Raw genomic sequence first — 13,223 nt, forward strand, 5'->3', positions numbered from 1 at the left:
CTGGGTGTTGATGGCCCTTTCGATTACCTTGGCTACGAATGGAAGCAGTGAGATGGGCCTGAAATTCTTAAGGTCTGTCTGGTATGCGGAGGGTTGCTTCAGGAGAGGGTTGACTTTGGCGTGTTTCTAGTCATTGGGGAATGTGGCAGTCTCGAGGGTGCAGTTGATCGTCCAGCATAGTTCAGGTGTGATGGCCTTGGCGGTTCTGAGGAATATGTGGGGTGGGCAGGGGTCTGAGGGTGCTCCGGAGTGGATGCTCTTCGTGGTCTTTGAGGTGTCTTCTGCCATGAGCGGGGTCCAAGTGAGTAGGGTCTGTTGGGTGGCGTCGCTGGGGACAAGTGCAGGAGCGACGCAGAGGTCCTGGTTTTCAAAGTTGTCGTAGAGCGTCTTAATCTTGAGGTGAAAAAAGGTGCTTAGTTTGTTGTAGAGGTCTTGGGATGGAGGGACGTCTGTTGTTCCGCTGCTGGTTTTGGCAAATTCCTAGATGAAGGAGTACTCTGGTTCAAATATACACAGAGCAGGAGCTGCCTCTCAGGGGGGCTCTGTTCCTGGGATCTTGAATCTTTAAACATACTGTACAGTTTATTTTCTAGAGAACAATAAAGTACACAGTGAAAGTTATTCATATGGCAGCTATATGCAATTATATGTGCCTTGGCACACACATTTTTCTGGAGAAAAAAAACTTGGTTAAGGTTAGCATTGTATTAAATGCAGTCTGTCAACTGCTCAAACAAAAACAATGTGGAAACCAATTTGTATATTACTTAATGTGCACAAGTTTCTGTGGCAAATGTTTCTGCTTAAACTACAGGCTGTGCTCGGTTACACAATGCATGCTTACTTGAAGAGGACAGATGCACATCCTCAGCATTTTTCTTTCCCCTCCTGTGATCAAGACAAACCATAAGATGAGACTTCTTCCTTGCTCAAATGTGCGCATCGGCCTGCCACCTTGACCTATATATAGAACAATATCTTATATAATTTATCTCAGGGGCAATTAACCCATTCTCTTCGATTACTGATGCTTCAGAAGAAGTTGGTTTGCTGGCCTTTGCAAGTAGTGGGAAAATCAGTGACGTCATCTCCATATCCCCCCATGATCCCACAGATACATAAGACACTGTGGTGTGATGTGCACAGAGGAACCCTGGCCTGCGTTTACAATACAAGTTGTAGGTTATTCCTAGGTTCATCTGGAATCTGTGTTTTTGTTTTGAACCATAAATGTAAATTCTCCAGTAGAAGCTTGTATGTTCCTATCTGAAGGCGTGATGATTTACAGAATAAATACTGCATTCTTTCATTTAGCAAAAGGCCGGCTACCTTTTGTAATAAATATAGGTCAAATGATACGAATAAAAATGTTAACCTTAACCTATCTTTTCAGCTCTGTTCTTATTCAAGGGTGTTTTCTAACTGGGTGGAACAGATTTTCTGTAAAATGTAGTGTTCTAATAAGCACAACTAAACAATGAAGATGTCATCTGGCATTAAACTCTAAAGACAAGTGCTGTATAGTGAATAACAGTGATGTATTTACTACATGAGGCAATTTTAATAATAAAATACACCCTTTAAATGAACGGAAAATATTATTTAAATTTGCTCTAGGAATAATATCCGTTTAAGCTAAGATATAAAGAAACAACAGCCAGTACTAACTATATAAACTTTAATTAAGAACCTTGCATGTCAAAGCAGATGGTACATTTGTTAATTTATCAACAGCAGTTTGGAAACTGGAGGCCCCCGTGCCAATTGTGTTCTTGAAACCAAGCACTAAAGGCTAGATCCGTATGTGAATTTCGATCTAGTTCAACTATGCCACAGGATAATGGGTTATCTGTTTCTGGCCTGTGCTCTTTCATGCAAAAACTACCCAGTTTTGCTGCTCATATCATATATTAGAAAATTAAGAGGCAGTCATGCATTTGGCAAGGAATTTAGTTTTTTGTGTAGATTATACAAAACCTCCATCGCGGGTCACATAGCAAAACAAAAAATCTTTGTGCAGTAGGCCTAATATTTTTTTCCAGTAGGTAATACATTTTTATTAAACTCACAAACCAATCTTCACAACATATTTCCTCAGTGAAAGCATCAGTATTATCTACATAAAAAAGAGTATCTTTGTAATAAACAAATGAAAATTAAGTGCGACTGTATTATCCATATCTTTACAATTAAAACTGTCTGCCTTTACACGTAAATATATTTTACAAACTTATACACGTTAAAGAAAAGAGAAATGTAGCAGTTGAAAAAGGCTTGATCTAGGCTTATGGCATTGACTGCGAGCTACAATATCTGTATTAAACATACGCTCTATCTCTACTTACTTGGCAGGGTGGAACAAAGGAAAAAAGATTTAGAGCTTACATTTCTCGAAGCATCAGACATTGCACTATTACTGGAGTCGGCTGATTCCATATCACTTTTTCTTCAACACTCACACTTAACAAGAACTCTTACCGCACCATGGAGAAATGGGGAAATATACGTCTTTAAAACATAACCAAAAGAATCATTATAGACACAGTCAGAACAAATATCGTCACATATCGCTCAGAGCCTTAAGTCTTCAACAAATGTCTGTGTTCACGTCAGCGTTGACTATCCAAGTGTTCAAATGTGGTTCCCTATGTTCTTTCATTTGAGCTATCCTCACCTCTCAGTGCTTTCCCAGTCCTGGATAATGAACATAGGCACCTGGAACACTGAAACATTCAATATTAACAAAAGTCAGCCTAGTGCCTGAACTTTTCTTCCAAGAGGCCTTCGTAAAAAAAGACATGCACTCATTTGCAGTGCAAAAAAGGCAGCTTATTAATACTGGTAGGAGTGTGGGAGGCAAGACAAGGGGTTCAAACCGTAAGTTCTTGTGAAAGGTCTCAGGTTTTAAAGGGATTGAGGAGGGCACTCATACAGTCGTCAGTAACCAATATAGGACCATACCAGCCTACGCCGCACACCGGGATGGAAAACCAGGAAATACCTGGTGGACAAGATGGGGTAGGCACTTGGCTGCTGCTGTCTAGGATGGAGATACACTGAGGGCAAATGACACTCTCAGTTCATAATACTGTGGGCTGTGGAGATCAGGAGAGTTTGAGGTCTCTCTTGAGCACCATGAAAGTGGACTGGGACAGTACATCTGTCCTGTGTGCAGGGCTTTGGGACGAGGAGCCCAGAGGAGAATCCAGTTGGTTGATCAGCTCTCACCCCGTAGCTAATTCAATTGTGATATAGCTATCTGCTAATGTTCCGCATTTTGAACATCTGGCTCTGAGTGGAATCTGCGCAAAGTGTGCTGCCAGCTTTGAGGACTGCAGGCAAGTCAGTGGTGTGGCTCGTCTTGTGCTCGGATGAGTGAGGCTCTGACATGCCCACACTAAGAGCATAACGATCTCTTCCCGATGCAACTCACTTCACAGTGCAGACTGATTATATAGAAATTGATAGCTTTTGCCCATGACCCTTAACCTCAACCCAGCCAGACTACTGAAAGTGTTGGTGTGTGCCTGCTTGCTGCCCCAACATCTTTCGAAGTGGGCACCTGCCTAGGTGTATGCCTGCATTTTTGCATGTTTGAGTGCGTCTGTGTTTATGCGTGTCTGAGTGGATGTCTCTAACTCGATGTGCCTGTGTTGCTAGGTGCATGGCTGTGTTACTGTGCTTGTATGTATATATTTCTTGTTGCCACTGTGGGTTGTCTTTTATACTTGTGTGAGAATCTGTGTATATGTGGTGTATGGATGTATGTTTGTGTCACTGCATTATCCTGGGTATGTCAGTCTAAATGTCTGTTTAGGTATATCGGTGTCTGTGTATGCATTTGTTTGCTGCTCGGTGTGTGTGTGCTTATGCCTTGACATTTTCTGTCCAAGTATGGTTCCTATATAAGCCTGTGTGGAAGTATACACCTCTGGGTACTTAAGCAGGTATATTGATTAGTGTTTGTATTGGAGAGTCTTCTTCTGTGTGAGCTTCTGCATGTATGTGTATGTATGTGGCTACGTATGCTTTTGTGTGTCTGTTGTGCTTGCATGGGTGTGTGTTGCTGCGATTTGTGTCTATGTTGGTTCCTGTGTCTGTGTGCGCATGGTTGTGTATATATCCACATTAGGGCATTAGGAAAATGTATCCAATTCATGCCTGAGTTACTGGCAGTAGTAAACATACTATCAAAGTTAAGATTTAACCTAGAACAGCATTGTGTCCTTTATTTGGGTACTGTATAAATTAGCATGGCAATATGCTCTTTATGTTAGTACTTTGATTTTATTTCATTTAGATATCTGTAATATTCTCCTAGACCTGGAGAGCAACATAACACTTTACATAGGTCTTAGAGTTATACCGAGACACGTGGGTGATAAATTGATAGCCTGGAATTCATTTACATAATGGAAGATATATGACATAATTACATTCAGAGTATCAACAGTGTAAACGTAACATTTCATTGGCAAATTTGTGAGATTCGAAGTTCAGGCAAAGCTTTAGTCCATATATTTAGATACGTCTATGAGGGTGGGGGATGAGGATTTTAGGGTGAAGAGACGTGGGTGAAGAGGAAGGTATTCAGTTACTTTGTAAAAGTCAGGAGTGAAGCGGTCGATATCAAATAAAAGGGGAGACGGTTCAAGCTAGTTTGAATGAAAAACCATGTCCTAAATTACAATGTTATACATATCTCTAATATCATCAATTGTTTCGTCGGGTGGTGAGGATACAGCCAGAAAAAACTAGGTTTTTCCTTTTTTTGGTGTAAATGCAGCTACTAAAGGATGCAATATGCCTTAAACGGAATGGTGCCAGGTGAGTGAGCCAGTCAAGTTCCTTGAATGGAGTGGTGATGTAGTTAAGCGTAGGGCTGGCCACACTGCGGACACACGGCTACGTGGAAAGGGATTTTTGGAGGGGTATTGTGGAGTGTGGGATGTCTTCAAGCAGGGGTGCTGCCACCGTTGATGGGTGACAACATCAGAGTTTGCATGTGGATATGAATTTGTGAACGGGGAGGTAGGGTTCAATATTTCATCATGAGCTGATCATCTTCTATTATATGATCTTGCATTAAAGTGTTCTTTGAAGTAGTAAAATAGGTCGATGAAAATACCCAAGGAGTTGATAGGGTGAAAATCCACTGGACTGTATACAGTTAAGCTATAGGTAAGTTATTCTTCATCCTGGTTTAGATGCTTTCCTCATTGATAACATTGAACTCAATCTAAGTAACATGCAGCTTTCATTAGATGTCCCTCAGGTATATTGAGTGCTGATGGCATGCGATTACAGGGTGACTTGTTGATTGGGCGTTAGGACCACTACTATTGGGATAATGTACACCTGTGGGACAAGAATGGAAACTTATAGGACTCCGTCACTGATGGAGAGAGTGGAGGATTTGGAAATGTTTTGAATGTAAAGATCTAAATTTGCAGAAAAGAAAGAAGAATGGCAGTTTGTTTCACACATGTATACATGCCTTGGGATGTGTGTCAAACAAAACTTAATGAGATATTTGAGCAACTCGCAATGTATATCGCAACTACCCTGGCATAAGAAGCCATGACTCTGAAATGGCAGATGAAAGTGCCAACAGTGATGAAATATACAGGCTGTGTGGTACACAAATTCTGATGGACGGGACCATGAACGGGCTCTGCAACAGAGGAAGGCATTATACCTCTTGTTGTCGCATTAAGAGGTGTTGGTATTCGTATTAGCATAGGTATGCCATGGCCATTTCTATGTATTTGTGAACACTGTCTCGGATTCATCCCTTGTGGCACGAGTATTAACGTGCTGCAGCTTCACTGTTTTTATCAAAGAGAGATGTTTCTTTTAGGTGCAGCCATGATTTAATGTTATGGCGAAAGAATGAAAGGTGCATCTCAGGGAAGACCTTAATTTACTGGAATATTTATTCGTCCCCTTGCTTCGTGCCTGTAAAAAGTATAGTTTTAACCAACACATTTTTTCTAAACTAGGGTTAAAATGCACTGGTTTAAAAACATCTCTTGGTTGAGGAATTCTGCTGGAGGGTCAGGCTCTCAGTTTACACGCCGGTGCTGCCAGCAGCCTCTACCCCATCTAAAAGACATCATCCACACGTGCGAATACACGATGCAACAACCGAACTAAGAGTGTAACGTTCTTGCACCCCCTCACAAAGGCAATGCTGTTTTCACGACGATCTTCTCTTGAGGAAACACACACACACACACACACACACACACACAAAGTAGCCTCAAGGTGCACCGCGCGCGAGACAATCACATGTATGCTATTGCTGTGTAGCTTTCATTGAAGCAGCACCACAGCTGGCATTCACTCACACCCTGGCAATCAATTACACTCAAAAGCAACACGAAAGCAGAGCACTCACCCATTGGTATTGGAGAAGCTTCACAGAAACTGTATCATAAATGAAAGGCATCCTCAGAGCAAGCATGTACGAAGAGGGCTCACTCTTACTGGGTTAACATTTGAAAAAGCAAACTAGATAAATATCACTGACACACAACCACATACTTTATGACTCATTGAAGCACCCCAAAACCTAGCTGTTATGACTGGTGCATTCTATGACTTGGTAAAGTCAGACTTTGCTTGGAAATCTGCTGACACCTTTGCCTGGCTCTTGGGCTCTGCTTTTGCGTTGTGGGGCGCCTTGGAAACCAGAGGCATAGCATGTGCCCTGGCGGTGCAAGAAGGGTGCCTTCACTCCGGGCCTCCTCACTCTGTCCTAGGCCTTGGCATGGTGCTGCAGCTGCGGGCACAGTGCTGGCAGTGGAACAAGCACACTGCGGGTGGCAAGACTCTCAAGGGCCCCTCGCATTGTGCGCAGGGGTCCCGTCATTTAACTTTACACCACTGACCTGTACCCCCAGATTTACAGCTCTGTTATTGCATCTGGGCCTGCTCGTGCATGGTAGAACTGTGAGTGATGCACACGAGCACAAGCTGAAACACTGAAGTGCGCAACTGACAGAGCGAGGGATCAGTCCTGCCTTTAAAAAGTTCAAAAGGTACATTCAACGATACAGAGAGGAGGGTGAGGCCCAATTGATCGAAAAGAGTATTTTTTTGATCTGACTGTACCTTAAAACCTCAAAGTCGCAAAAAAGACATGGGGCAATTCAAACAAATGTGCAGTACACAAAACAGATAGGATAGCACAGACACCGTTACTTATACATTTACCACATACAATCAATATTTCAATCTCTAGTATAATTCACAATTTGTTATTAAAGATAAACCACTTAAGAGGGTGATTTTACTTCCATTGTACGTCCTAGGGTATGGTAGCTTAACACTGTAACTTGCTCAATAGACCGAATCATGCACAGATCAGTGTAAGTGATTTATAAGGCATATTGGAACACGTCAAATAACTTTTATGTTCTTTCTGAAGAAGGTTCCCCCGATCGAAGGAGTTTCCCAAATGCCTCTTTCTTCTGTTAAGTTCATAGTAAGTCAGTGGCATAACTATGCAAAGGTATTTTTTGGCTTCATATGGTGCCACAGTAGTCAGAAAGAATCATGGTCCTCACGGGTTTGATATGAGTCCTTTTTTTCTCATCGGAGGAAGAAATAAACCCAGCTACATTCAAAATTCCAAGTAGAAAAGGAGGCCTAGAGTTGGTAGTAGTAAGCCCAGAAGTCCAGGCGATGCTCCAATTGTAGCACCTAGAGAGAAAGAGAGCCTGTTAGTAAACCAGCCTGGGGTGACCGTGTGTGAGATACATTTGCAATAATATAAAGGGGATGAGTATACTGCCTCTAACCCACTGAAAACATGAAGTGACACCAGAGGAGGACACGAAGGGTGTCACGAACATCCATGACATACATTTAGAAAGTAAAACATTTCAATGCAGCTCATTACTTGCACCATCAGTGCTGTCCGGGACAGGAGGCATGGAATTACCAGAGCTGGAATTACCATTATCAGCCCGCGTTGCCACCGCTGGCCTGGCACGGGAATAACCTATGTTACATTCATCCCTGCCACCTTTTTGGGTGAAATATTTGGGTAAACACAGCCTTTGCTCAGTTAGAAAGTTGGAGTATTTACCTTTCAGAGACCGAGGTTGAGGCCATTATTGTAAATATGACGTTGTTTATGTGCTCAATGAAAAGTTACATTAGGAAAACATGCAGGAATTTAAATGAAATCGAAATGACAGCAGCACGACCCAGGCTAGTGAAATTGAAGGAGCAACATAGGATGGTGAAGGAAGAGTATGGTGAGTGGTTGAAAATAATGATTACTAAACAAGGTGATACTTTTAAAAAGTATGAAAGGGGGCAGGTGGAGAGGAAAATTCCAACTATAATTGCAGTTTCATGGCATTAGCTGAGCAAAAGGCCTAATAGCAATGGTACATGCAAACGGGACAGGATGTGGTTGGAAGTGATGGCCAGGACATGTAGCTCTGCTCGCTTGTGATGTGCCATTATGCAAAGACGAGCAAGAATAAGTATAAAGGTAGAATAATGGCCCAGTGAGAACTGGAGAAGAAGGTGGGGTTCAGCTTAATAGAACAGATCTTTTTGGTACTTAGAACAATGGGTCACATAGATTTTACTGGATCTTGCTCATTGAGGTGACACGCGCACTACATGCACTTTGATGACTATATATGGACATTTACACTGTTGCTATGTACATGATGATATTCGCTAACCAAACATTTTTGATGTTGCTCATGATTCCTGTCTGATCACCAACTGTTGCACTTATGTCCATTTGCTCACTTAGCCGCGGTAAGCTGCGTAATGGCTGTGCCAGATTTTGTGGGAACAGTATAATAATGTAACCAGTTATGCAATCAGAGAAGCCTTGGGATATGTTGGTTGCTGAGGTTTCTTAATGACCAGTGGGGCTTTTATGATCTACTTCATATGAATGCCACAGTCTCTCGAATTTTATTCAGGAGTGGATGTTGATTTTTCTTTCACAATATCTGATTCCACGCAGTTTGGTGTAATATAGCTACACACTGCAGTTCCCTTTCGGTTTCGAAGTAATAAGGCTCTAGTAGTTTACAAACTGAAGGGAAATATTTATAAAAAGTAAACAATAGGATAAGTGGGAACTGTATTCTCTATTTGAGCTGTTACCAGTCTGATCCTGCAAGACTTGTCTTAATGTAGTTTCAGCTCAAGGCCTTTAAAGTAAAATGAATCTACAACAAACTCAAGACTGATGATGTCTTTAGGATTAGTGACTAAATTCAAAACTAAAATTCCTAATATGTATTTATAGTAGTATATATGATCATACTTCATAAAATGGCAAATGGGTTACTAATGTAGCTTAGGAAAGGCTTGGATTTTCACCTCTTTGAGAGATACTTAAAGTGGTTCTGTGTGAAATTGATAAACTCTTATTAGAGAAAAAAAGCCAAAGAATATATTTCTTTGCTTTTGTTAATGGATCCACCAATTCTTACAAATACATTTCCTGAATATTCCATCTCACGAAATGTGTTTTATGCTCTTTATTTTACTGATGGGACTTTGTCCTCCTCCTTCTTAATCCTCTCTTTTCCTGCCTAATGCCTTAATGCCAGACCTCTGCACATTCCACTTTTTTCCAACTGCAGTGAGAGAACATCACACCAAAGGGATCTTAGTGTTCCTTAAAAAAAGATGACTTTGTGTTACAGGCCACAGCAAAGCGAATCGTTTTTTTTAGGTTGAGCCTGAGTCAGCGCGCATGCGCTGCCCTGCGGGACTTGCTGTAGTGGAGTATGGAAGAGAATCTCTGCCCACTCTACTCTCATATTTTTCATTGGCTTGTGTCTTTGTCCTTCGTAAATGCTACCTTCTGATTTAGTAATTGGCTTGTTAGTCCCTCCTTAGTATGGCCTTGTCTTCCTTTGTAACCTCCCATGGTTACTGGCCCCTTTACTTCAGTTGTTGCAAAGTACGTCTTTTTAAGTCTGTAAGCACTACTTGTTTAAGGTGTGTTTACTACTGCAGGCATGACATGCTTTCCTGCAACATTCAATGCGCAATGCGCACTTTCATTTTACAAGCAGCCCGTCACTTGTTTGTTTAAGCAGCATGGCAGCCTGAGCAGGGGTGGGAGCAGCGGGGGCAGCTGTGCAGCGGTAAGCCTGGTGTAGTCCTTGCTGTGTTAACACTTGGCGCACATTCAGCCGCATCTGGTGATGCACCCCAACACCTGGTGCATGCTGGGGGTATGGACCCGTACCCTGAAAGTGAAATGTGACCCCACAAGTCCCTGGGTGCAAAGACAGAGCCGGTCAGGGGGACTCTGAATAAATAAATGAAGAAATTACTGGATAGGTTAATGAAAGAATTCTGTGATGCGTAGATTGAAAGAAAACAATTAAAAATAAAGTAAAGAGAAGATTAAACCCGGAAACTAACTAAAAACCACCAAAGGTGTGCTATAAAGGAGGGACGTACATTAGGTAGGGCGGTAGTATCATGCACATAATATTGAGTAAGAGAATGAATAAATTAATGAACTGCTCAATGGATGAAAAGTGGATGGATGGCTAAATGAACGAATGGAATACATTAAATCCATGCAATATTTGGATATATACATGAACGGATGGGGCTCACCCAGAGCACATTGTCAAAGGGAACTGTCTCAAGGCGCTCGTTTCCCCAAGGAGGGTCACACAGGGTTTGGAGTATTTTTGGATGATTAGGGGTCTGCGCCCTACTGAGGCGAGAGGAATGTGTTACGTGCATTTCTGTACTATTAAAAGCACCCAGGGCCTCTAAGCTCTTTAAGGGTGTGTGTGTGTGCTACAGGCGGGCGCTTCACTTCCACTTCTAAAAAGTTGAGGCTCTTGTACACCCAGGGGTAGGGGGTCCTGGAGCCCTTGGGCCCTCTCTGCCTCGGTTCCTTCAATATTTCAACCCCGTCCTGTCTTCAGTCATCAAATGACTTTTTGAAATTCCACCCAGGCCCCCTTGGCACCAGGAGGGCTATTGCATGGCATGGTGATCATTAGTCACCTGACGGGCCACTCACCTCTTCAATTACAATCACAGCGCCTCCCTCCTAGCCTGTTTTATAACCACCATGTGACCGTCTGCAGCTCTGCCCCGCACAAGAGATCTGCAGAGTGTCCAGTGTGGAGTGGGCGCTGGGATTGAGACAGCTGTGTTTGGGGCAGGGGACTTTCACAGGATAGTGTATTACAAATGATATAATATTCGTATAGCGCTTACTACTCCTATAAGGGGCGCACCTCTGAAGCGCTTATGTACATGAGTAGCGCACTCTACCGCATGGATGTGTGGTCGGAAGCAGGCGCGCAATGCCCATAGGGCTAAAACAGGCCCTGACCCGTTGTGCAGCTTTCCAATGTGAGGTAAAATTAATGCATACACAGCAGCTCTCTTCTGCCACATTGATTGGACCCTTTTTTCTATTAAATATTCCAGGCTGGTACAGAGATGCTGAAAGCAATCAGCTGGTAATTTGGTATTTACATCTGCCACAGAATAAGCAACTTTCAAGTTGAAGTCAAATAAACCTTGCAAAGCAGTAGTCCTCATTACGATGAATGTACTTTGATTTTAAACCCACCACCGTGGTTCGGAAGCAACTAATTGAATTATAGTTTGTATGAGAAAATGCTAAGCAGTATATATACACTGTATGATACACGTGCACACACACCCATAAATAGATAGAACCCATATTATCACTCATTCACTGAATATGACTCCACATAGTGCGTTATCAAAAATGTAGGCCGACCTGTAACATCACAAATGTAAATTCTGTGGTTTTTAAAAATCTAAATTTGACACCAAGAGGTTTGATTTTTTCAAAGTCATAACAAAGCCTCAGTCTTCAGCAACACCCAGATATACTGAACGCAGACCAGTTCAATTCCCACTTAGAGTTTGAAAGTTTTATATGATTAGTGCAACCTACTGTACTGCCCAGGTATATTTCATTGCATGCGTCACTGCCTTACTTTGTAGTGGGCACTGCCCTCACTACAATAAGAACCATCACTTCTCCCCAATGATATGCAGTATTTTCTCTCACTTTAATTGCCCCACTCTCTTTCTCTTGTATTTCTCCTCCAGTCGTTCACCCCCTCCTCTCTCCTATTACACACCTGTCCCCTAAACAACGCCCCCTTGCCATAACAATGTCTGCCTTTCTGTTTCTCTGTGCACCTCAAACACTGCAGGGCATGCATGTTAATTTACACAAACGTACACAAACCTCGTTGTAGGCTCCACTTAATATAAATGTAATTAAAGTTTATCAATAATTTACTGTATTAATCTTCAGACCACTCCTAAATGCTCAAATACCAGGTTCACTGCCTAATCTACTGCCGCGCAGTCCATTGCAGTAATGTGCGATAACATAATGCATGGCTAAACACTGATAAGGTCCCAAAGGCAGACCGATTGCATTGCAAATGCTTGTCCTAGGACAGACATTACTAGCGTATCTTGGACACTCCCTTAGGTAAGCGTAGCACTGATTAGCCTGATATAAGAGGGTCTGGCGGGCACACGGCAGGATGTGCCAGCTGTTCGCTGATGTTTGCTTATCGCCCTTGGAGCTCTTCAGTCAGTGGAATGTGGGGAGATGTCATTGGTAGATAGTGAAGTGCGCCCTGTTAAAAGAGAATCAGTGGTTCTTGGCACGGCTGCGCTACGCATGCACCTTCAAGATAAACGCATCTGACGGGCAGGACCGTTTTCATGGCTATTACTCCCCACGAGGGGCAAGCTACGGGATGACGTCAACATTTCAACATAAAATGAAGAATTAACATTATTCGAGATGCAACAGAGGAAAATGAGGAAAACAGATCAAACTGTGAATACTAAGCTCCAATACCATCGGTTTGTGCAAAAAAACTAAGCAAGTGTTGTTCATGTTTTACCAGCTTTTTAAGAAATGCATTTGTTTATGTACATGCGTAAGCATTTTAGTGGTATGTGTGTATGTGCACAAGGTAAGCTATGGTAGGTCAGAACGAACACTCCAATACCATTGGATTGTACAAAACAAATAAAAAATAAGAGCAGCAGCAATGAGGGAGGGAGTGGGGGATAGGTCAAGCAGGGAAGCAGGAGGTGATGAGGATATGTAATGTAAAGCAGTCCAGTACCTTCGGGTGGTGTTTGGCGTTATATAAAACTGCACACAAAAGTAACTGGTGCTAAGGAAAAGC

At 42.4% G+C, this 13,223-nt stretch overlaps 1 protein-coding gene across 3 annotated transcripts in view; it reads right to left on the reverse strand.

The window, feature by feature from the left end:
* Positions 1-4,275: 4,275 nt before the first annotated feature.
* The window catches only part of CNTN1 (contactin 1), a 988,997-nt gene continuing 980,049 nt past the window's right edge, over positions 4,276-13,223 (reverse strand). For all 3 annotated transcript variants that reach the window (XM_085653079.1, XM_085653080.1, XM_085653081.1), the window contains one exon: positions 4,276-7,707. In XM_085653079.1, the coding sequence (XP_085509205.1) occupies positions 7,628-7,707 (80 nt within the window). In that variant the 3' untranslated portion in view covers positions 4,276-7,627. The remainder of the gene's footprint in view (positions 7,708-13,223) is intronic.

Source organism: Triturus cristatus, chromosome 4_1, assembly GCF_964204655.1.
Source record: "Triturus cristatus chromosome 4_1, aTriCri1.1, whole genome shotgun sequence".
NCBI lineage: Eukaryota > Metazoa > Chordata > Amphibia > Caudata > Salamandridae > Triturus > Triturus cristatus.